General features: G+C 38.3%; 3 protein-coding genes across 3 annotated transcripts; 1 reads left to right on the top strand and 2 right to left on the bottom strand.

The window, feature by feature from the left end:
• The first annotated feature begins 6,457 nt into the window (after positions 1-6,457).
• On the top strand, positions 6,458-9,062 carry LOC112180717 (uncharacterized membrane protein At4g09580). The gene is made up of 4 exons (XM_024319278.2): positions 6,458-6,825; positions 7,560-7,830; positions 7,912-8,082; positions 8,618-9,062. Exons 1-4 carry the CDS (start codon positions 6,623-6,625, stop codon positions 8,741-8,743), a joined length of 771 nt encoding a protein of 256 aa, XP_024175046.1. The 5' UTR covers positions 6,458-6,622; the 3' UTR covers positions 8,744-9,062.
• Positions 9,063-9,905: 843 nt separating this feature from the next.
• On the bottom strand, positions 9,906-13,249 carry LOC112180716 (nucleolar protein 12). Its single transcript, XM_024319277.2, has 6 exons — positions 12,181-13,249; positions 12,024-12,082; positions 11,668-11,737; positions 11,432-11,557; positions 11,195-11,323; positions 9,906-10,561 (listed from the first exon to the last, which is right to left on the bottom strand). Exons 1-6 carry the CDS (start codon positions 12,943-12,945, stop codon positions 10,085-10,087), a joined length of 1,626 nt encoding a protein of 541 aa, XP_024175045.1. The 5' UTR covers positions 12,946-13,249; the 3' UTR covers positions 9,906-10,084.
• Positions 13,250-14,489: 1,240 nt separating this feature from the next.
• LOC112180719 lies at positions 14,490-16,579 on the bottom strand. The gene is made up of 3 exons (XM_024319279.2): positions 16,061-16,579; positions 15,765-15,937; positions 14,490-14,961 (listed from the first exon to the last, which is right to left on the bottom strand). Exons 1-3 carry the CDS (start codon positions 16,487-16,489, stop codon positions 14,832-14,834), a joined length of 732 nt encoding a protein of 243 aa, XP_024175047.1. The 5' UTR covers positions 16,490-16,579; the 3' UTR covers positions 14,490-14,831.
• Positions 16,580-23,613: the final 7,034 nt, after the last annotated feature.

Below are 23,613 nucleotides of genomic sequence, written 5' to 3'. Positions count from 1 at the left end.
AAAGCTGCTTCATCTTCTCAATCCTTGCTCAAGTATCTACCCAGTCATCACCATGATTGCTTGACAAAATTTGTGTAGTGATTTGGATCAATTTGATTCTGGAAATGAATTAGTGTTTGATTAACTGAATTGCAACTCATATATAGATTGCTGACTTCAGTTGCTGATTGGTTTCAGAAATTGTTGTTCTTGTGGTGTAGTTTGTTGTATTTTCAATTAACATTGCCAAATTGGTGTGAGGAAAGGGGTTCATCGGAAGAAGAAGTGAAGAAGATTGAGGAGGTGAAGAATAAGAGAGAGCTGGAAGAAGAAGAAGATATATAAAATAAAAAAATAAAAAACAGAAAACCAACAAAAAAAGGAAGTGAGGGTAGAATACACATTTTGCCGCGACTTAACGGAAATTTTAGACGGAGAGTAACGGAATTGACCTATTGGTCAAAAATTGAGAGTACAAAGAGTAAACGTGTGAAATTAGAAGGACATGGACTGGAGTGTTTTTTAGGTAAAAGTTCAGGGAGTAAACAATATTTAATCATATATATGTGTGTGTGTGTGTGCGCGCGCAAAAGGCTTGAAGAATTCTAATCAGAAAACAAAAAAGAACAAAAACAGCAATACCTTTTGGCCCTTTTGGAGCAATCCCAAAACAAATCCAGTAGTTCAGGGTGAAGAAGAATGGGTGGGGATGGGTTCTGGGTTAGGTTTTTTTATTTGGTAAAGGGGTTCTGGGTTAGTTTAGTGAGGAGCAAAACTCAATTTTTCAGAATTTAGAAAAATGTTTTTTTTTTCTTCTCTTTTTTAGGAGAGAATTTAGAAAAGGGTCATTGACCAAAAGCACAGAATTGAGCAAAAATTATCTCACTTACCCCAGCAACATATTTTTATTACCACCTACCAAAATTAACACCAAATGACCATTTTGCCCTCAACTCAATTAAACAATTACTTCAACTGCCACACTCACTCTCTCTCTCTCTCTCTCTCTCTCTCTCTCTCTCTCTCTCTCTCTCTCTCTCTCTCTCTCTCTCCAGACGCCGGCGACAACTCAAACCCGACACCTCCGAGCCCGGGTTGCTCCATGACTGAGGCTCTGATGCCAGAGGGTACCAGAATGGCCGGAAAACTACTGGATAACCTGGAGGCGATCCTCGATTCACTCTCGGCCTCGTCAATAATGCTCTAGGCCTCTGCTCCAATTGTTTTGCAAAACCACCAGTTGTCGTTGCTGCTCCAATCGGCCTCGTCGACGACGCAAAACTCGATCTGGCGAGGACCCGATCCAGCAAAGTACCTTAGCTCAGGCCTCGTATCTTTTTTCAACACACCTAGATCTCTCTCCTCTCTCTCTATCACCGACGTCGTCGGCGACATTCAAGTTTGGTTTTCTGACGACAAGGTGTTCACCGAGCACTATGCTGTAGAATCAACGGCACAGACATCATCCACGACCCCAACCTCTCCGGAAATAGTCGTTTGCGACCGGAAAGAAAGGAGAAGAAGACTTGGGTGTCCAAATCAGATTTTTTTTTTTTTAAGTTAAGTAATGGGGCAGAAGGAAAGGAAAGGAAAAAATTTGAATGTCTATTGGGGGGCAATAGACGTTGTGAATTGATATAATCTATTTATTTTTTTCTTTAATCAAAGTTTTATTTATCTAATTTTAGAAAGATTAGTTCTCATTCCGGCGACCGAAAGTTCTGTTGGGAGGCAATAAACGTCTATTGGGGGGCTATAGATATCTATTGGGGGCAATAACCGTTTCCGTGAGGTTTTCAAAAAAGTCTAGTGGGCGGCGGTAATCCGGCAGCATGTGATAAGGCTCTGGCAAAATCTCATATGGTTTCTCTCTCTTCCATTATCTCTCTCTCTCTAAGTAACAAAGGAGTAAGGGTAAAATAGTCTTTAAAAAAAAAAAAAAAAAAACTTAATCGGATATTAGGGAAGACTTCCTTAGAGTGTTTTGAGTAAGGAGGAATTACAAAAACTTAATAGAGTAAGTAAGAAAAAAATCCCTAAAAATGAGATAAATAGTCAAAATCCCTTTATAAAAATGTTCATGTCCCTGTCCATCTTTTCTTGCACAACTATCTTGTAATGATTAAAGTTTTGTTTTGGTTCCGGCGTTCCCACACGACAATGTGTTTATTGTGCACATAATGCCATATATGCTAATTATCTACTCTATAGCCCTATAGGTGTTGGTCTTCCATCAATTGTGGTCGGACGAATTATTTATTGAACATAAGAAACATCAATTTGGATAAATAAAACGTTGTGTACATGTGATGAATGATACCTTTTTCTTCTTCTTTTAATAATGCAAGATAATGACTACGATTTAGTCAAAATTACTACACTATCCATGCTATCCTCCTCCGTTTTTCACTTATTATTATTATTATAATTACTACACTAATCCTCAAATTTTAATTAATGAAATTATAGAATATAATGAGTATATCATAAATGATTGTCCTCAAATTTTAATTAATGAAATTATAGAATATAATGAGTATATCATAAATGATAGCAGGAGTATCTACTGAACTTAGGACATCCTTACCTAAGCTTAGGTATGGATTTCCAATTTTTGGTTACTTTTCGATTACATATTCATATCTTAACTGTTCAGTTTTTAGGTCATCATGTATAGATCATCTCTGCTTAATTTCAACCAAATTAATAATCGTTAAGGTATCTAAATCTGCAATTTACACGAACGAACCGGAACCGTTCGTGTACATTGTTATAATTTGCAGTTTTGAATGCCTTAACGATCATCAATTTGGCTGAAATTTTGCAGAGATGATCTATACATTAAGACCTAAAAACTGAACAGTTAAGATGTGAATATGTGATCGAAAAGTGGCCAAAAACTGAAAATCCGTTCAATAAGCTTAGGTAAGGATATCCTTACCTGAGAAATTTAATTTGTATATATATATATATAAAGGGCCCTTCTAGTGAGGGATATCTTTTTTTTGTCATTTTAAGGAATCATTAGACCCACTTTTCGTGATCATTCACATCTTAACCATTCAGTTTTTAGGGATATATGAGTATATCACTTTTTTTTTTGCATATTTTCATCCAAATTGATAGTCATTAAGGCATTCATAATTGCGATTTACAATTATGAACATGAACGCTTTAGGTTGGACAGATTCGGTTTGTCCATTGATTTAATCTAGTTCGATACCTTAATGATCATCAATTTAGCTGAAATTTCACAGAAATGATCTATATATTAGAACCTAAAAACTGAACGGTCAAGATACAAGAGATCCCTTAAAATGGCCAAAAAAGAGGGATCACTTAATGGAAGGGCCCTCATATATATATATATATATATATATATATATATATATATATATATATATATATATATATATATATATAGTCCGTCTCAGGAATGGACGTCCGTTCCCAAGTTTAGATACATATTTCCAATTTTTGGCCACTTTTCGATCACATATTCACATCTTAACCGTTCAGTTTTCAGGTCCTAATGTATAAATCATCTCTGCAAGATTTCAGCCAAATTGATGATCGTTAAGGCATTCAAACTGCAATTTACAACAATGTATACGAACGGTTCCGGTTCGACAGATTCGGTTCGTTCGTGTAAATTGCAGTTTTGGATGCCTTAACGATCATCAATTTGGCTGAAAATTTGCAAAAGTGATCTATACATTAGGACCTAAAAACTGAATGGTTAATATGTGAATATGTGATCGAAAAGTGGCCGAAAACTGAAAATCTGTTCCTAAGAAAAATCCTATATATATATAGGGCCCTTCCACTAAGGGATCCATTTTTTTTGTTTTTCTAGGGATAGGGTATTAGACCAATTTTTCGATCACATTTCGGCATCTCAGCCATTCAGTTTTTAGGTCCTAATGTATAGATCATTTCAGCAAATTTTCAACAAAATCGGTGATCGTTAAGGGATCAAACTAGATTAAATCAACGGACGAACCAAATCTGTCAAACTTGAACTGTTCATACTTATCATCTTAAATCGCTATTTTGAATGCCTTAACGATAATCAATTTGGCTGAAAATTTGCATAAGTGATGTACACATTAGGACCTAAAAACTGAACGATTGAGATGCAAAAATATAATCGAAAAGTTGGTCTAATGCCCTATCCCTAGAAAAGACAAAAAAAATGGATCCCTCATTAAAAGAGCCCTGTATATATATGTTGATCGACGACTAGAGAAATATCTGCCACCACTTAGTTTCATCATACCACTAAGAGGTTACAACCATTTGACAAAGCAATCTACTCACCACTTTATTAGGAAAGACAAGACACGCCGTGTGCGACAACCGAAAAAAATGCCCACTTTCTCCTATCAATAATTGATAGGAGCTTATTGAAAGAATAAAACATAAGTAAATAAAAACACTAAAACTAAAAAAAGAGAAAAAAAAATTCCACAAGCCCACTTCCACCCAAGACAACAAGGAACTCTCGACAAGCGAGCTAGATGATCCACAACAGCCACCGCAGTTGGGGCACCATCGCCGCTGCACAATCACCACCATTGAGAAGAGACTACACAACCTCCATTGCTAAACTGTTGTCGTCCCCCACCAGTGCTCATCCAGTCACCACCCTGTATAGACCAGATCTGTCACCACCAACAAGCACAAGCATCAAACGATCAACCTCCAGCCAACAACCCACTTGGATCTAAGCAAAATCCACTCAAGTTCAACTCACTTTATTTTGCACCGATGTCGAATTTTGTTATCAGGCTATATAAGAATTGATAATTAACCCTAATGCATAAACGTGCTTGTGTAGTGTCTACTAACAACCCTAATTCACTAACGTGTTTGTGTAGTGTTGCATATTGTCCATGATGATTTTACGACTTGAGATTACATAGACGCGCGTTAGGATTGATATGATTCATATTGTGTGGATTCTTGTCATGTTAGAGTATTAACCATGTCCTAGTAATAAATAACCTTTTTAATATTTGAAAACTCATATCTAACGACCTTTATAAGTATCTATTAAACAAGTTTATTTTGTGTTAGCAGGTTGACATGCAAATGCAGTAAATTCAACCCACTTAATTTTGCTAAGATTAGTGAATTGTGTTAGAATTTAGCCAATTAACATCCCTAATGCACTAACGTGCTTGTGTAGTGTATGTTGTGCCATGTAGGAGTTTTAACTCTGAGGAAAAAGTTACAAATAGTACCCTAATTTATAGTCATTCGACACTTTAGTACCTTAAGTTTACAAACTATCATTTCTGTACCTCAACTTGTTTATATTGATCAACTTTCATACTTGACGTTAATAACGACGTTAATTTAAGTGTCAGGTGGCTATTTTGCATGGGTATTTTCATCTCTTTATATATATTTTTTTGTTCTTATTGAGGAATAGTTTTTTTATGAATTTCATTCAAGAATAAGAGTCTATGCACTCTAATTTAACCAAAAACAAAAAGAAGTTTCCCAGGTCCATTCTGTTTGCTTGAGCTGACTATGGCAGTTGTAAATTAATTGCATGAGCATCCCATTTCAGATGTAGACCCTGTTAGAGCAGTCTCTCCCTCCCTAAATTCATGGCCTTGCAATTACTTTGTCGTTGATTCGTTTGCTTTTATTATTGATCAAACTCATTTCATAATATGGGCAGTGATTGGTATCGTTGTTCATCAACATTGCTTCGCATATATCTTCACCAAACCCAAACCGCATCTTTTCCCCTCCAAAAATCAAAGAGACAAGTGCTTGACTCCTCAATCTAGATAGCGAAGCACAAGGTTCATGATGCCTCTGTGGCCTAGTTTGGGTTCTGTCGACGACCAGATTTTTGTGATTTAAATTCAATTATATTTATAAAGCAACATTTAAGTCCAGATCCAGGTCTAAAAATAAAATCAAATACTAGATCTGAAGCTCCATCATAAACAACTGAAAATGGGGGAAGAGAAGCACTGTGCTCATGAGGTTAAGAATTGAGACTTGGAGAGGGATAGAATTGATGAACAAAGAAGACGAGGAGGAAGAAGAAGAAAAAGAAGAATTTTTTAGGAAGGACATTGCAAAACTAACACCGTTACAAACGGCATGTATGAAACTTGATCAATATAAATAAATTGAGGTATTAAAGAGATATTTCGTAAACTTAGAGTATTAAAGTGTCGAATGAGTATAGATTAAGATATTATTCGTGACATTTTCCCTTAACCCTATATGGTTGAGGTTCTGTGAAGCTGCGTGGAGTTTGTCGTTATTTGCATGTTAAGTCAGGGCTCAGGAGCGCACTCCACGACACATAATACGGCTCGCTCTGAATCCAAGGTACTCAAACCAAAATTAAATCAAACCCTTTTGTTTTTTTCCTCTCTTTTTTTTTTTTTTTTTTTTCCAAAATTTTAATTTAGTTTTCCGAAGAATTAGTTATAACTCCACCAGCGAATATGCTTCTGTGTCTCTCTCTCTCCCCTTCTCTCCGTAAAACCGAGGAGAGAGAAAACCGAAGCAGCAGGAGACAAGAAGCTAAAGCTTTTCTCCCCTTTTCTCTCTAAATTTTCCCAGAAAGCAAAATTACAAAACTACGCAAAGAAGGGAAATTTAGAGAGATATGGGGAAGATAGACAACAATGGGGAAGAGGGTGTAAAGGGATCTATCAGTAAATTCCCATTGAACTTTTGGGAGGTCACGGTGGCTTCCACGGTGGTGCTGGGTTTTCTGTTCGGCCTTCTGGGTGTTTACCTAACCATGCCCGCATCCGATTACAGCTTTCTCAAGCTCCCCCGGACCCTCCATGACCTTCAAATCCTCAGGTGATTATTTATTTACCAATTGGACCTTGATTCATACTTTTCAATATGTTTATTTCTTTGGTGTTGATATTGCTTAGATTGGTGAATTGGGTTTGTAAGAAAAGGTTTTTTTTTTTTTTTTTTTTTTTTTTTTGTGGGTGTCTTGAAAGAAAAGGAAGAACATTTAATGGGAAAAGTGTGTTTTCTTTGAATTGCATGCAATCCCAATCTGGGTTTTTTTGCTTTTTCATGGTGTTGCTGTATCAGAGTTCTGTTAATATTGTGGTAAATAATCAATCTTTACTTTGAGAGCTATTTTCTTAAACGTTAAAGGGTTTCTGTAGTGCACCAGGCCTCATTTAAGTGGATTCAGTCATTCAGGACTAGGACTATAGATGATTCGTTGTTGTTTTTATCTTTATGACGCAAATGCCTGATGTGAAGTGATGCAATAATGGTAAAGATTCAAACTTTCAAGTAATGCCTTGTTGTGAGCTAAAGAGGGTTAGTTTGTTATGACTGTTTAAAGACAAATTCCTTCGGATTTATGATTTTGTTGCTCAAACATTTTGTAAGGCATACATGAAACGTCAGAAAAAGTAGTAAAACTTTGAACCTGATTCCTTGTTGCTAATATAGTCCTACAGTTTGATGGCCAATGTATTCCGTTGGAACCCTTCCTGTATTGCCTCATTCACAGAGAGATTCTGGAATATGGTTTTGACAGATTTTGTTGTTGGTCTTCTTTTTTGTAGAGATCACCTTGAGGACTACACAAGTGACTACACAGCTCAGGTTTTGTTAGGGTACTGTATGGTTTATATATTCATGCAGACATTCATGATTCCTGGAACTGTGTTCATGTCGTTGCTTGCTGGTTCCCTTTTCGGAGTCTTCAAAGGTGTAGCTTTGGTGGTGTTCAATGCCACTGCTGGTGCTTCTTCTTGCTATTTCTTGTCAAAGGTGATAGGGAGGCCCCTTGCCACTTCTCTTTGGCCCGACAAGCTCCTGTTTTTCCAAAACCAGGTAAATCCAGATGTCCGTCTGCATATGTACACTTCATGAATGCAATTAAAGTATTTACTGTGTTATCTTTCTCACATCCAGGTGGCTAAAAGAAGACAGGGGTTGCTGAACTACATGTTGTTTCTCCGATTAACTCCAACCTTGCCAAACACATTTATTAATGTTGCTTCACCAATAGTCGATGTGCCTTATCATATTTTCTTCCTGGCAACCTCAATTGGTCTGATACCTGCTGCTTATGTCACTGTCAGGGTATATATCTTTCAATTCTTTTGAAACTTTTTCGGTTAATGTTGAAATTTTTTTAGTTTCAATAACATAGAAACTTTATGGTAGAACAGAATGAAAATCCAGAAAGCCAACTATTTCTGCAGAGAGAAACACTATTACACCTTCATCTTATCCCCATCTTGACTCATCGTGATTCATGGGAAAATGTTTTGCTTGTCTTTCTAAATCCAAATGATATCAGCTTTCTAATTTTTGAAGGAAATAAAAAGTCGTTTTTACATAACAATTTTTATCCAGGGTCACTCACCATAGAACCAATCTCATCTTGTATACACTCCTAGTGCATGAGGTACAACAGAGTTGACAAATGAATGCAAGTTGGTTGGACCTCAAGCCAACTGCTATGAGTAGATGGATGGTGGGATAGAACTAGGTCTAATCTAAAAACGACAGGAGCAATTATGTTGGTGATTATCTGTATGCTCTGGTATTTGTGTTGCTACGCAACTATCACTAATTGTGGCTATGTATCGCTGACTTATGTTTTTGTGCTCAGGCTGGACTAGCTCTTGGAGAATTGCGATCTCTTGGGGATCTCTATGACTTCAACTCAATAGCCACCTTGTTCTTCATCGGAGTTGTCTCAGTTACGCCCACATTAGTGAGCAAGAACAAATCATAGCATTTCACTAGCTCAACTTTGCTTGGGGTACGTTGGGCCCCTGTTGTGCTTGCAGCCATTCGCGTATCACCTCTATACATTTTAGCATCAAATAATTGCGCACCAGAAAGCTCTGTTCATTCTGGAAATTACTTTCTTGATGAAAGCTTCACTGAAGAATGTGGGAAGGTGTCTCCTTGGGTGTTGGGTTTCGGGGGTTAATGTGTATGTATGTAAACTTCAATTTCAGTTTCATAGAGTATGTGTATCAGTATCGTTGGTGACAGAATGTAAAGGCAGTTTCTAGTAAAGTTCTAAGCTTTTTACGTTTCTAGTGTTAGATTATTGGTGTTTTATCTCATTAAAATGACTACAACTAATTTATAAAGCTTAGATTTTCTCGTTCAACGCTCAGCAGATAAGCATGACATTTTGTTATTTCATGATTGCTTGTTTGCCTAAACTAATCAAGAGAAGTTTGAAGTTTGCAAGTAATGATGACTTCTAAAATTGCCTTGTACGAAAGCCTATGTTTAAAACTTGCAGGGTCGCGAGGTATTGGTCCTCTGCAACGATACCTGGTCTAGAAACTTGGCGCTCCTATTGAGAGGAATTGCCTACTTGCTTGAGCTGTACAAAGTAATTTATTGCTAGTAATGAAATTGTTCCAAGGAAAATAGGTAGGATCGCTGATATACTCACTAGATAGGACATGCTAGAAGATTATGTGACGTGCTGCAAAAGGATCTACTGATCTACAAATTGCAAATCTGGTTCACAAATAAATAGTAATGCGTTAGCAACTCTTTGTATTATATTTTTTTTTGCTTCTTTTTATTTTTTCTTTCATTGAGATGTTGCTTTGTTATTTTCTTATCAACAACTGGATCATCCATGTCACACTCAAGATTGATAGAAGCTTACCCGACTTTGCCACTTTAGTTGGGAAGAAAATTTGGAATTTCAAGCATCTTCCCTACTCTGAAAGACAAACCACAAAGTTTTAAGAGAGACGCTCAAAAATATTCTTTTGGAAAGTGCTCAATTTTCAATTTTGACCCCTACAGAAAGAAAAGCCACTTGCCTTGGCATCCTGAATCTGTACCTACTGATAAATCATTCTAATAATCCACATCGCCTCCATAATATATTGGACTACGAGAAGGAAATTTTGTAAATCAAATAAATGAACCAACTGAAAAAATACATTCAATTTAACATCAGTGAGTTGTACAAGAAAATATTTAAAAACTTGGGACAAGGTACAAAATTCAACTTCTCTTGCCGCAGACTGGAGGGCAGAGAGCCTTTCAACTGTATAAGGCCCCTAAGATATGGAGCAACTGTTTCTGTAGTCCTTTCCTACCTAAATTTCTTGAATTTCTTTTTCTGGTGAGAGCTCTCTGGAGTTCGACTATCCATCTTACGCTTCACACCTGCTTCTTTTGAAGCAGCACCACCTTGGAATGCCGCCTTAGCTTTTCTGGCAGCAACAGATGGTCTTTTCTCTGTACGTTCTTTCGGCTTCACTCCACTCTGAGGCCTTGATTCAAACTTAGCTTTTGGATACTTTTGGACACCATTTTTACCCGCACGTACGCCCTGGTAGGACATAGTAGCCTTGGAATTTCCCTTAAACTCTGGAGTCCTTGAACCGACTGCTGGCCTTTTAGCTGGGGACTTGGTATTTGATGCAGGTGATGGATTGCTTCTCTTGGATGGGGTGGAATCTTGGTTTTTGCTCTTAGATTGGGCAGACTCTGGTTTTGCATGAGAAAGCCTGAGTTCCCGATTTCGAAGCTTCAGCTTTCGTTTCCTAACGACTGCATTTGCAGCTTCCTGGGATACCAAAACATACACAATAATAAGATATACATCAGTTGAAATAAAATTGAAAAAAAAAATATTGAGAAAATGGGACATATAGACTTGCTGACAGAATTTATGACAATTATATTCTTTAAGCCGGCTTTTCTAATAAGTTCAATAATGACCACAGAAATACTTCTCATAACAATTCTTCCAACTGTCACATTGAGTAAAAGGGATGGAAACAACTCTGTCTCAATTTTTAATTCTTAACTGGAGGCAAAACATATTCATCTCGTGTAGTCAAGTATGTGTTTGTGTTTCATTTTATGCCCTCACTTTAAATAAAGAGAAAGCCAAGTAAAGACAGGCAGATAAGTAGAGGCAAGTATGTCATCTTCGTTCCATTGGACTCTATTCTTTTTTAAATGCATAACTGTAAAGTTGAGATGGGAATAATTCATAAATGCTCCACGGTACAATCTAGGTCTTATCAGCATCCATATGAGGACTCTTATCAGCATCCATATGAGGACTCTATCCCAAGAGAGTACAGCACACATCCCGAAAGAGAGCACATATATGAGTTCATGGAATGACATGCTTTCCAGAAAATATTGACAGTAAATGGTTCAAGAAGTATTGAAAACAAAACGCCTATACCTTTGTTTTAAACAGAACATAAGCAATGCCCTTTCCGAGACCAACGTTAGAATCCCTGATTATGCGAATGGCTTCAACTCCGGAATCCTGATTGTTAGTGCCACAAAACAACTGATAAACTTCTTCATCCTGAGAAAGAAAATAGGAGAAGCACATATTACAACCAAGGTCGGCAACAATAATGCCAAATGGAGGGGCAGATATTCCCAAAGAAAAACATCAGAAAGTGCAAATCACCTTTACTTCAAAGGGAAGGTTGCCCACAAATACAGTTCTTGTGTGATCATAAACAGAAGTGTTCTCCCCTTTCAGCTTCTTACGAGGTGGGCATGCCCTGTCAACACGGATGTGATGTTCTTCAACCTACATCAACAGACACAATATGTCAAGGAACAAGACCTTCAACAACTTCAGCCTTAATGCTGCTCAGGTGCTCAACTAACTTCTGATCGAAATTGATGAGAATAACATACCACAGCCATGTTATGGGACAGAGAAGCCTGCGCAGATTCCTCTGACTTGAAAACGATGTATGCATTCACACTGCAACAGAGAATGAGCTTTCAAATTCAATATGGAGTTCACTTCTCAACTATATAAGAACCTTTTAAACTAAGTAGTAAAACCTAATCCCTGACAACCAAGTTGCCTTGGTGAGACAGCGCCCCCATCTAACATTGAAAATTCTATCTGAGCCACAATGGATTAAAATAGGAAAGCTAAAACACACACAATCAATCCAAAATCAAACAGTAACTGAACAAGCACCTATGAAAAAAAATACAACTTTGAAAAGAAAAGAAAAGAAAAAAGTGATTTGACATTTTACCTGTCAGCTTTCTTATGGAGTTTCTTTGTAAGCACTGCTACTTTTCTGGGCGCTTTCGTCTGCACAAAGATGATAACATGAATAAATCAATCATCAAAACCACAAGTAACAACACAAAAGGCTTAAAACTTGAAAAGCATTCTGGTAAAACACTCACGTCCTCTATCGGCACGGACCGAATCCTCACAGACTCCACCTCTCCAAACTTACCGAACTCCCTGATCAACACCTTCTTCTTCACCTTCACCGGTAAATTCCCAACGAAAATAGTCCTCAGAAGCTTACTTTCGTCGTCGAAACCTTCCTCTGAAACCAGCATATCAGCTGGATTATCCACCGTCTTCCTCTTTTCCCCCACAACTTTCTTCCCCAAATCTCCATCCTCCTGGTTCTCTGTCACACCGTACTTCTTTGCTTCATATTCCCTCTCAAGCTCATCCCTTTTCCTCTTCTTCTTCACCACACTCAGACCGAAATTCGGATCATTCTCGGTATTCGATCCCAATCCCAAAACCAAATTGGACACCACATCATTTTCTTTGCTTTCAGAACCCAAATTAGGGTTTTCCAAATTGGGTTTTTCCTTCTTCGATTTCTTGGTCTCTAATGCAGCCTCCTCTGAAGCTTCTTCTTCTTCAGCAGCCGAATCCATCGCCTTCTTCTTCCTCTTCTTCCTCACCTCACCACTGCCAGCGTCCTTGTCCTCGGAGCCGCCGTGGTCGACGTTTCCGAAGGTTTCGAGCGACGGAGCAGCGGCAAACCCTAACCCTGGTTCCTGGTTCTTCCTCCTGAAGGGGTTGTCGTCGGAGAAGATGGCGGGGGCGGCGTCCTGGGTGGCGGCGTCGCCGAATAGGGTCTTGAATATGTCGGGTTGACCCGAAACGGCGTCGCTTTCTGGGTCCTTGGGCTTCTTCCTTCCCATTGTAGTTTGGTTCAATTTGAGAAACGGAGACTCAGAGAGCGCAGTTGTGAGCTTGTTCCGGCAGAGAGAGAGGAAGTGGCGGGTTGAAACCCTAGAGCTATTTTCTGAAGGAGGAGGGAGAGAGAGTTTCAAAGAAGAAAAGCCTTGACAGTGGGCCGGGTCGGATTTAGTTCCAGGCCCAAAGATGGAAAACTGAAGCACGCTTTCTTCTTAATTCGCCTGAGCTCAAAACGATGAAAACGTTGGGTGTGTTTGTCATTATTGGACCAATGTTTTTTGAGAAAATCTGGCAAAATATTAGGGTGATTTTATGAATTTTAGAGCCATAAATTTTTGTAATGTAATTAACATGTTGGTATTGTAGACTAGCAAAAAAGAGGGTGATCGAATTATTTAATCTCAGATTACCAAAATGTCTTTGTATCCCCCAACAACTGATTTTAGATAATGTAATTATGGAACCATTTACGCACCAGGAAGCATAATAACTCGATTTGGAAGAATATGAAGAAGAAGTTAACACATGATGAAGAATATGTAATACAGTAAGTTGTTTGAAGTTCAAAGAAAGTGAAAACTCATGCACACTATGTTTCAAAATTTGAATGAGATTCAAAATTCGAGGGAAGAAAATCTATTATTTTTACTAATTGAATTATTGTCTTCTCATCAATGAGATCTTTCAATGAAATAAATAACCCACGGAGATTTGATCATTAATCACAATACAAGTAACTTTATTATCATTTTTTGGGTGATCCATACACTTTTGAGAGGCAGAAGATGCAGTAAAGGAATGGGAAGGAATGCATTAGATTAGTTAATTATATTGACATATGAAAACAATTTACAAAGCAAGGAGAAAATCAATTGAAATAAACACATGCATACAGACAGAGAAGAACTCTCTTAACTCTTATCCTCTTCAAGACTAGCTAGAACCTTTCACGTACTTGGCTTTGGCTAGCTATAGATTTGTGCTGATAGAGGTACGTAGATACATGCATACATGCCCTATTAGCATAGCTATTTATTTCTCGTTTTTCACGTTAGTTAGTGTTACAGTAGAAGGCTGAAAAGCCTTTTCTCATAAACCAATATCCCGATATGATAGACATCAAGTTCCTGCTAAAATGCTGGAACCAGCTGAGCTGCCCATGAGACTTGAACAGTTGTGGTGTTACTGTTGAATTCTTGATCTTCTTCTTCTTCGTCTTCCTCTGCTTCCCACATGAAGCTTGCAGAGGAACCCAAAACCATGCTGCATAGAAATGCACAAATAATAATACACTGAGCAGCTCAAAGAGCTAAATTAAGTTATTCCTACTTCAATTATGATTCACATTTTGGATTTGCCATTGTCTGTACTCTTATTATGTGACTCATTTGACAAGGAAACTGGGGGAAAAGAATATAGATTACAAGTCGAGCAACATTCCGGGCAGTTTTTCTTTACAGAGTCAAAGAGACAATAAACACAATACAAGTGACGTTATTATCATTTTCCATGTGAGTCTACACTAACACTCATGAGACGCAAAATATGCAGAAAAGGGATACATTTACATAAAATTAGTTTATATTGACAGGAAAAATTTACAAAGAAAGCAGAATATCAAATGCAATAAACACATAGAGAAGAGATCGATGAACTCTCCTACTCTTATCCTCTTGAAGACTAGTCTTTCACGTACTTAGCTATTGCTTAGAGATTTGAGCTGATAGAGGTACGTAGATTCGTACCTAGAAGCTCTATTAGCATAGCTATTTATTTCGTGTTCTTCGCGTTAGTTAGTGTTACAGTAGAAGGCTAAAAAGCCTTTTCTCATAAACCATTATCCCGATGTAACTTGGCGCAACAAACTGTGATAGACATCAAGTTCCTGCTAAAATGCTGGAACAAGCTGAGCTGCTGATGAGACTTGAGCAGTTGTACTGTTACTGTTGATTTCTTCATCGTCTTCTTCATCTTCCTCTACTTCCCACATGAAGCTAGCAAAGGATCCCAAAACCATGCTGCATAGGAAAGCACACATATTTAATACATTGAGCAGTTAACTATAGTCATAGAGCTAAATTAAGTTATTAATTAATACTTCAATTATGATTCAAATTTTGGATTTGCCGTCGTCTGTACTCTTATTATGTGACTCAATTGACAAGGAAAGTAGAGTTGAGAAAAAGAATATAGCTTATAAGTTGAGCACCATTCCGGGCACTTTTTCTTTACAGGTCACCTACAATAAAAGCAACAAGATCCCAAACCCCCTGGCTGTTTCACAACTTGGAGAACAAAATGAACTTCCTTCACTCTTCTTTACAAAAAACGCAGAGTAGTACCTAGTACGAGATCAAATCCTAAAGACTAAAGTTTTGCCAGAACTCTAAGTGGATCCTAAAGTTTAGAATTATCTCATTTCTTTTAGAAAAATCTCTTCTAAACAAGCTACTCTTGGAGTTTTGATGAGATTTAGAGCATTTCCAACTAAAAGACAAAAAAAAAAAAAAAACTAGTGTGCTATGTTAACATGGAGAAAGTCTCAAGTCCAATCTCATACCCAAAAAACCCTTGGATATATCACCCAAAAATCTCGAAATATCCTTACTTCCTTACCAAGTGTCAAACTGCTCCTTTCAATTTTCCAATAAAAGAAACTATGATTCCAAAAAATTTACTGAAGAAGACAAAGCAAAGGTGAAGGATAACAGAAACAAGTGTTTCTATATATGGTATAGTGGTCAGGACATTAGACTTTGAACCCAGTAACCTAATGCCTTGTTTGTAAAACCAAAAGAAAACCAAAGATAGCATAACATACCAATTGTTGGGTGAAGCCGAAACAGCCTGGTCAAAGTAGGAATTGGCCCGATCCTTATCCCTCTGACTCTCCCATATCAGCTTCCCGTACAGCGACAACAACTCGCCGTCTCCGGGACTCGCCAATATGGCTCTGCAATAGTACTCCTCGGCTCGCACCATATCCTTCTCCACCTTCAATAAAATTCAATTCCAATCTCAGATCTCTGTTCAACTTGTTATCCGAAAAATTAAGCAAAATAATTCGAATAACCAACATGTCACAGCTCACCAGCATAATTAGGTTAAATTAATTACCTCGTGCAGGAATTGACCGTAGTTTCTGAGCAGCAGAGGATCACTTGGATTAGACTTGAGCATCGCCTGATAATACTCTCCCATCTTTCTCCGCTCTTCTCTTTCGATCGTCACCTTTTTGCTTCCCATCTCCTCTTCCGGAATTCCACTTCCCGGAGACCTGGACCTGCTTCCGGACGGGATATACCTCTCTTTACCGGAGTCCGGTCGTAGAATGTTGCTCTCGGATACAGCTCGCCGAATAGTGTTCTTGTCGCGGCTGCGGTTGACGTCGAAGTGGAGACAAACCCTCAGAGAGGCTGCGACGGTGCTCTTCTCGGCGCCGGAGAGCGAGTCGGTTCGAGAGAGGGAGACTCTCGGAGAGCCGGAGACGGCGGGAGAGCCGGAGAGACCAATGGAACCGGTTCGGATCAGAGCAGATGATTTCATCACTGGAGGGCTTCAAAGTTTTGGGGTTGAAACTTGAAACTACCACTTCTCTACCGTTGAGCTTGAGCTCTACTTGTTCAAGTAGATCAGGGTGTGATGTATATATAGGTGATTAGGGGCTGTTGGATTAGGGTGACGTTGACTGGGGGTGGTGTGAGATGGGGACACGTGTGGTGGTGCACGTGAGGAGGCCACTCCGGTAGAGCCGGCGGGAAGGACGTGAACCAAGGGGCGCCAAGTGAACGAGTCGCGACAAAGTTCGAGTGGTTCGGACTGTAGACCTTTCATTTTCAGACCCAAAAGTAGTGAAGGCTATAGTACAAACTACAAAACTTTCTCATTTTGGTAAGGTTTGGGCAGTAGCTTTCCGGCGAGATGCGATGTTAGCGATTCGGTAACTTGGAACTGTTGTTGATATTTTTGGAAAGTTTTCTTGTAATTTTTTTTTTTTTTTTGCGAGCGTTCAATATATCATAGCATAACAACTAAATCATCAATTTCTTAAGCTAATTTTTTGAAAATAGTTCGTGTGATAAATAGTATGGGAATTTAGGAATGTTGCATTCCATATCATCTATACTATTATTAAAAGAAGAGGGTTTATTAGCCAAAATCTAGAATTTTGACAGAAATGACACTAAAAATTAATAAACTTTGAGAATTAATTAAATCAGAAGGACAATTAAGACATTTACAAAATATATTTTTATTAACTCCGTTTTCTCTCCCCATTATCTTTTCTCTGCAATAACTAACTCCGTTTTTTTTCTTTTTATTTTCTGAAAAAAAAATAATAATAACTTGCACATGCAAAACATGTGTAAAGAAAGACTAGTTATTTATTTATTAGAAGGTGATACGTCATTTGACGTATAGGTTGGTAAAAAGGTAACATTGTAAGAACTTTAGAGTTTACACAATGTTAATTTTAAGATCTTTGTACCATATATACTACGCATCGGCTTTCGTAACATTAGACATGCTTTTATTTAAGTAATGTAACAATAAAAAAAATCTAGAATATAAGATATTGTATATTTGGTAAAACAATAAAAGATCAAAATAAATAAAATAAAATTTGCTCAATTCTCACCATATTTTTTTCAGCCTCCCTCTTAAGGATGAATATATATATAGATAATGATGAGATCAATACTTTAGTTATTGTGTTTATGTCCGATAAAAGCAAGTTTCAAGGCAAGGTAAGTTGGGATCAGGTATATGCATAGCAAGGTAAGGTCGGGAAGGCTTAAGTGATTCTTCTGAACAAACTTTGTTTTTTTCTCGTACTTATAAGACATATAAGAGCATGTTTAGCAAACTCTCTATTTTTTTTTTTTTTTAGAAGAGAAAATAACCATTAATCAACAAAGCTTACATTGGGGGGGGACATGAACCAAAACCCCAAGAAACCGCGGTTACAGAGACCATTAGGCCAAAAGGCCAAAACTCTAACCACCAAACGCCTATTTCCAAGGCTACGTTGAGCATATAAACCCGAAAATTCCAGTAAAACCTTGTAATCAACTGCGAAGAAGACAGCGTCCTCTCCAACACCATGTCCGAAGGTGCTAGACCACGTGTAAATGATCGGTTATTAGCAAATTGACAACAAAAGTAAACCAGAGTTGAACAAAATCGTCCTCGTCCTCGGGAATGACACCATTTACATGGCTTAACACCTAGACCAATTCCTAGCTCAAGAGAGTAGGAAACGAACCCTATCTCAAAAGAGTAGGGACTTATTAAACCTAAACAAACCAAACTAAAAACCTTAACCAAAACCAAACTACAACTCCTAACTAAAACCAAACAACACCAAAGCCGAAAGACAGGGGCCCAACCCAGACCCCACTTCCCCCAACAACACCCAATCACTGCAGAAAACCATTCCCACCGCCGGCAACCACCATCGTCATCACCCCACTGCCTCGCCGTTGCCTGACATCGCTACTCCACCATGCCAAGTTGCAAACAGAATCTACATCCTGTTGACAACCTCACCCAGATCCAAACGCACGATAGAAACAGCTCCCTACAGGGAACCCTTTCTGCCGCGATTTGACCGCCTCCACCACGATTCAGCCCGCCTATGCGATGACGCCGAGTCCCACCGCTGGAAAGAAACAAACCGCCGCAATACCTCGGCCGTCGTCGCCCCTGAACCCAGAAGGACAGATCGAGAACGATCTGCCCAACCCGAACTCAAGAGCCCACCCTCCTCCTCCTCCTCCTCTGGACCGCATCTCTGCACTAAGGGCCTTCCACCAATCATCACCGGCATCCTCTCCCGAGCCAGAACGCAGCGGCTGGATCGCCGATAGCGCTCGGCTGGGAGAGAAACGAACACCGTCGGGATTCCTCCTTTTTTCCTCGCGCGTGGGGCGCGTTCCTCCCAACCAACTAATAGATTTATGAATGAAATTCCTAATAGCAGACTCTCTATTTTGGCTCCTTAACTATTTTGGAGAGTATGTTTAGCTTTTTATCTATTTTAGCAGCTGCATCAGACTCCTTAGTGGCTCTCTATTATAACTTTTAGCTATCTCACTCCTAAATATAGAGAGCGGGATGAGACTCTCTATACTTTAAAACATTCCTTTTAAGTTATTTTATGTAATTTATAAATACATTTAAACTATTTAATCTTTATTTAAAAAATAATATAAATTCAAAACTAGTAGAGAGCATTGATGCAGACGTAATTCTAAAATGGCAAGCTAAAATAACTTTTTAGCTACTTTAGTTAAAATTTGATTTAAAAATGGCTAGCATTGCTAAAGATGCTCCAAGCAAATAATTTGATTCATTTGACCATTCTAAACAATGAACTTTGGTGCTCAATGGCTTACAACACTCAATATTAAACTATCTTTACTTTAATAATTAGATCTAAGCACCTTTACAATAATTCCAACTAATGATTAGATCTAAGCACCTTTAGAATAATTCCAACACAACACAATTACTTTAGAATAATAATCAGGAATAATTTTTTTTTTCTTGGTACATGAATCAATCAGCAAATCAAATTATTGGTCAAGTAATTCCTAGAAGTTTTAAAGTCAAGGTGGGCTTCTTTTAGCATATATATATATATATATATATATATATATAATTAGACCCTCCTTATCGACATTTCTATCTACGCCACTGGGGTCGGGTGATATGTTGCAAATCTAGGAGTTTAGAAAGGGTTTTAGACAAAATTGTGGGCTTTATGTATGGTTTTGAAGCCAAGAAATTGACCATTTGATATGATAGATGCATATATACAACTAGCTAGCATTGTCTCTATTGTCCATTCAGAGAAAAATTGAAGAGATGATCACCAGATTTTTGGATCAATAGAAGAATACAAGAGCTTGATGGCTAAAAAGTGAAAATGTAGCTAGCATAGCCATATATAGGGCTACTCTCAGTTTGGGGCTGCAAAAGGGGTTGCATTATCTCGATGTTTTCTTCTTCTTTTTTTTCATTTTTTTCTTTTGCAACTAGAATTAGACTTATCCTGTTGGTAGCTTTTCTCTTGGCCTTTAAAATATCTACATATAGATATATCCATAATTTTCATTTTATCTTTATTTAAATGATTTTTTTTTTTTTGGAATAGTGTTTGAATGATTTCTATATGAACACATGTCGTACTTTTCGCTTATTTTATCACTTTACAGATATGAGATATGTCTACTTTATCACTCTAAACTCTTCACTTCACAAATATAGTTTTATTAAGTTTATAAAGAATACGTCGTTTAAAATCTTCTCTAAACGGTTGAAATTAGTGGCCTATATTTTAATTAGATGTCAAACAAGTGAAGCGTCGTTCTTAATTGCTTTATGAGAAATAACAGAACCACACTCACTGAGTCACTGCTTCCGAGACTTTTTAAGTGCACCAAGTATCGGCATGTTTGATACATGTGTGGCAGCATGAGACCCCTTTTTTGTTCTGTAGAACGCTCTACATGTAGGTTAATTAAGAAATCCATGAACAAATCTCTTCCCACTAATCTAGTGCGAGATCAGTGAGAATCAAGCGAACTTGCATTTAACTCTATGTCGACAAAGGAAACAAACAAAGATGGGAGCAATATATGACAGGACCCCGCGCGTGCATTTTGATTATAGTGAAAAGTCTCTTGGAGTCTTGGTTAATTACCACGTTCAGTTCAGAATAGGATAGGGTTTGGCGCATATGGTTTGCCACAGTTTCTGTGTGCCGATCCTGTGCTGTTTTGTTACAGAGAGAAAGAGAGAGAATGCATGAGTAGAAAATAGTTTGGCCGGTTTGCTTCTCTTTCCTGGTAATGACTCAGATCGATCTGCAAAAAACAGGGTCCATGACCCCGCTTCTGTCTCCTTTTGTTCATGCACTGCAACCATGCTTTCATGTTACTTGCAGGCATGCACGGAACCAGGGGTGGGCTACACACTTAGCCACCCCAACTTTTTGATTAAAATATATCAGTAGCACCCTTCATAAAAAAAGTTGTATATATATCATGAAAAGTCGAAAAACATCGTCTATTTTTTCATCTCTCAGTAGTGAGCTTTTCTTTACTTAGTCACTTTCTGCTCTAAACTTTACTTGCTCTCTTCTCTTTATTGTCATGAACTATGCAACTCCACGAGAAGCACCAAAGCACCCCAATCCCCAGGTAGTAGAGTTTAATTTTTGTTCTAATACAAAATTTCTTGCGATATTACGATTGAAATTTAGGTTATAAATTCGCGATTTCAAATTTTTTTTTTTCAGTACTTCATTTTTACTATTGTAAGTGTTAGCAAGTAGTCAAAAATATTGGGTTTCTTTTATGGGTTTTTGTCTATTTACCCCATTTTTAGAGATTCTTTTCCCACCTACCCCATTAAGTTTTTTTAATTCCCTCTTACCCAAAACACTCTAAGGAGGTCTTCCCTAATACCCCATTAAAATTTTTTTATTTTTATTTTTTTTAATACCATTTTACCCTCACCCTTTGTTATTTAGAGAGAGAGAGAGAGAGAAAGAGAAAATGGAAGAGAGAAAAACCATAGGAGACTTCGCGGGAACCCGGTCACCGGCCGCCGGATTCCCATCACCGAACGTCGCCCACGGGACTTTTAAGAATACCTCACCGGAAAGGTTTATTGCCCCAATAGACATCTATTGCCCTCCAATAGACGTCTATCAGCCATGTATTGCCCTCCAATAGACGTCTATTGCCTCCCAATAGAACTTTCGGTAGCAGGAATGAGAACTAATCTTCCTAAAATTAGACAAATAAGACTTTGATTAAAGAAAAAAATAAAGATATTATATCAATTTTAAAACGTCTATTGCCCCCTAATAGACGTTCAAAACTGTTTTTGTTCCTTTTCCTTTTGTCCCATTACTTAAAAAAAAAATGATTTCGGACCCAGAAAAATGATATGGGCACCCACCTCCCCTTCTCCTTCCGGTTGCAGACCCGGGATCGTGTCATGGAGCTCCAACAGAAGAGCTTTGTCGTTTGGAACCGAAATTGGGCTAAGAACCTGGTCCAGGACTTGACAAAAAGGAACCCGAGACCGGCGATGACATTGATGAAATCTCGGATTCTTCAAATCGAGACAGAGGACGGAGAGCTGGACTCGAAATCCAAAGAGTCTGAATGTGGAAGCGGCGGAGGCCTAGAGGGTCTACCCGCTGGAGATCGCATCTGAATCTCAAATATATCAACTTCCCACATAACCCAATCCTGCGCGAAGGGGAGAGAGAAGAGAGAGAGAGAGAGAGAGAGAGAGAGAGAGAGAGAGAGAGAGAGAGAGAGAGAGAGAGAGAGAGAGAGAGAGAGAGAGAGAGAGGAGAGATCGATCTGCTGGAGACCTGCAATTTCGTCGGCGTTGATGACTTCGAAGGTGGCCGGAGGGAAACGGACGGCGAGGTCGAGGGAGAGCGTCGTCGTCTTTTTCAGGCGTGGACGCCGTCGCTACGCCAGAGGTAGAGTCGGAGATCGAAGATACGCCGTCGCTGTGCCGGAGGTAGAGTCGGAGATCGAAGATCGCGCAGAGAGAGAGAGAGAGTGTGTGTGTGTGTGTCGTGCTAGGAAGAGAAAAGTGGCATACATGTAGTTTATTAATTAAGTCAAGGGTAAAATTGTCATTTCTCTTTAAACAGGGTAAGTAGGAACAAAAATCTATTGTTGGGGTAAATGAGATAATTTTTGCTTATTTTGGTGCTTTGGGTCAAGGACCCTTGTTTTATTGATGCATAGGGAAAGATATTGAATTTATTTTATTGACGCCCGGCCAATTGCCCAGAATAGTGGCGAATTTGTTTAAAAAGTTGACTGTTGAGAGTTGAGCAATTGTTTAGACGTGTTCTAACAAATGTTATGCAGTTGAGATGTTCCATCAGTACAAGGAAGACTTTGCCAAATTTTTAAGAAAAAATTTCTTAGCAGCATAAGGTAAATTTAGTCCACTTCAATTTTAATTTCTAGTTCTGTCCCTACTTGCAGACCAAAGAAAAGGAAAATGGAAAAAGAAAAGAGAATTCCATGCATGTTACTTGGGGCGGTGGCCAACTTTCCCCACGATGTTAGGAAATCTCATATCTTTTGATTCCACATGAAGTTATGGCCCCATGTGTTGTCACGTGACGGATTTCTCAGTTTGAAGGACATGTTGAAGAAGAATTTGCGTTATCTTGCGTGCATCACAATCAAGTGCTTCCTAAGCAAAGCAAACGTGATGCACGATCCCAGTAGCAGTAGTAACAGAAATCCAGACATATCCTCCATATTTATGCCTAGAGTGAACATAAAACACGAGGATCATGATCGAGTCTCTTCTTCATCATTAAAGTTTTCCATGAGCCCTCGAGACAGTCATTTCGAGTATATACATCATTTCGCATTCTTAGTGGGCGGTGGTGGAGGAATTAGATCGGAAAAAAGAGGGATCCTATCTAATTGTACCATAACTAGAATTGAGATATCATCTTACGAATTGTTCGCAGCCTTCGTCATCTTTTCAATACACATGCATTAACAAGATCATTTTCGCTAAAATGGTCAGCTTTTACTTAAAGCTTGATCGCCTTTACATAAAACTTGACGAAAGTTCGAATCTAAAAGAGATTTGTTCACATAACAATG

Source organism: Rosa chinensis, chromosome 7, assembly GCF_002994745.2.
Source record: "Rosa chinensis cultivar Old Blush chromosome 7, RchiOBHm-V2, whole genome shotgun sequence".
In the NCBI taxonomy this organism is placed as follows: domain Eukaryota; kingdom Viridiplantae; phylum Streptophyta; class Magnoliopsida; order Rosales; family Rosaceae; genus Rosa; species Rosa chinensis.
Note: the sequence above shows the minus strand (reverse complement) of the source record. Positions and strands in the feature narration are given on the sequence as shown.

What these genes read in the sequence shown, in the direction of transcription:
- LOC112180717 (XM_024319278.2), top strand. Translation starts at nt 6,623, where the DNA reads ATGGGGAAGATAGACAACAATGGGGAAGAGGGTGTAAAGGGATCTATC. An exon ending in TCCTGTTTTTCCAAAACCAG is followed by an intron (nt 7,831 to 7,911) that starts GTAAATCCAGAT and finishes TCTCACATCCAG; the next exon opens with GTGGCTAAAAGAAGACAGGG. An exon ending in CTGCTTATGTCACTGTCAGG is followed by an intron (nt 8,083 to 8,617) that starts GTATATATCTTT and finishes TTTTGTGCTCAG; the next exon opens with GCTGGACTAGCTCTTGGAGA.
- LOC112180716 (XM_024319277.2), bottom strand. Translation starts at nt 12,945, where the DNA reads ATGGGAAGGAAGAAGCCCAAGGACCCAGAAAGCGACGCCGTTTCGGGT. An exon ending in TGTCCCATAACATGGCTGTG is followed by an intron (nt 11,558 to 11,667) that starts GTATGTTATTCT and finishes CTGTTGATGTAG; the next exon opens with GTTGAAGAACATCACATCCG. An exon ending in ATGTTCTGTTTAAAACAAAG is followed by an intron (nt 10,562 to 11,194) that starts GTATAGGCGTTT and finishes TTGGTATCCCAG; the next exon opens with GAAGCTGCAAATGCAGTCGT.
- LOC112180719 (XM_024319279.2), bottom strand. Translation starts at nt 16,489, where the DNA reads ATGAAATCATCTGCTCTGATCCGAACCGGTTCCATTGGTCTCTCCGGC. An exon ending in ACGGTCAATTCCTGCACGAG is followed by an intron (nt 15,938 to 16,060) that starts GTAATTAATTTA and finishes ATTTTATTGAAG; the next exon opens with GTGGAGAAGGATATGGTGCG. An exon ending in TCGGCTTCACCCAACAATTG is followed by an intron (nt 14,962 to 15,764) that starts GTATGTTATGCT and finishes TTTCCTATGCAG; the next exon opens with CATGGTTTTGGGATCCTTTG.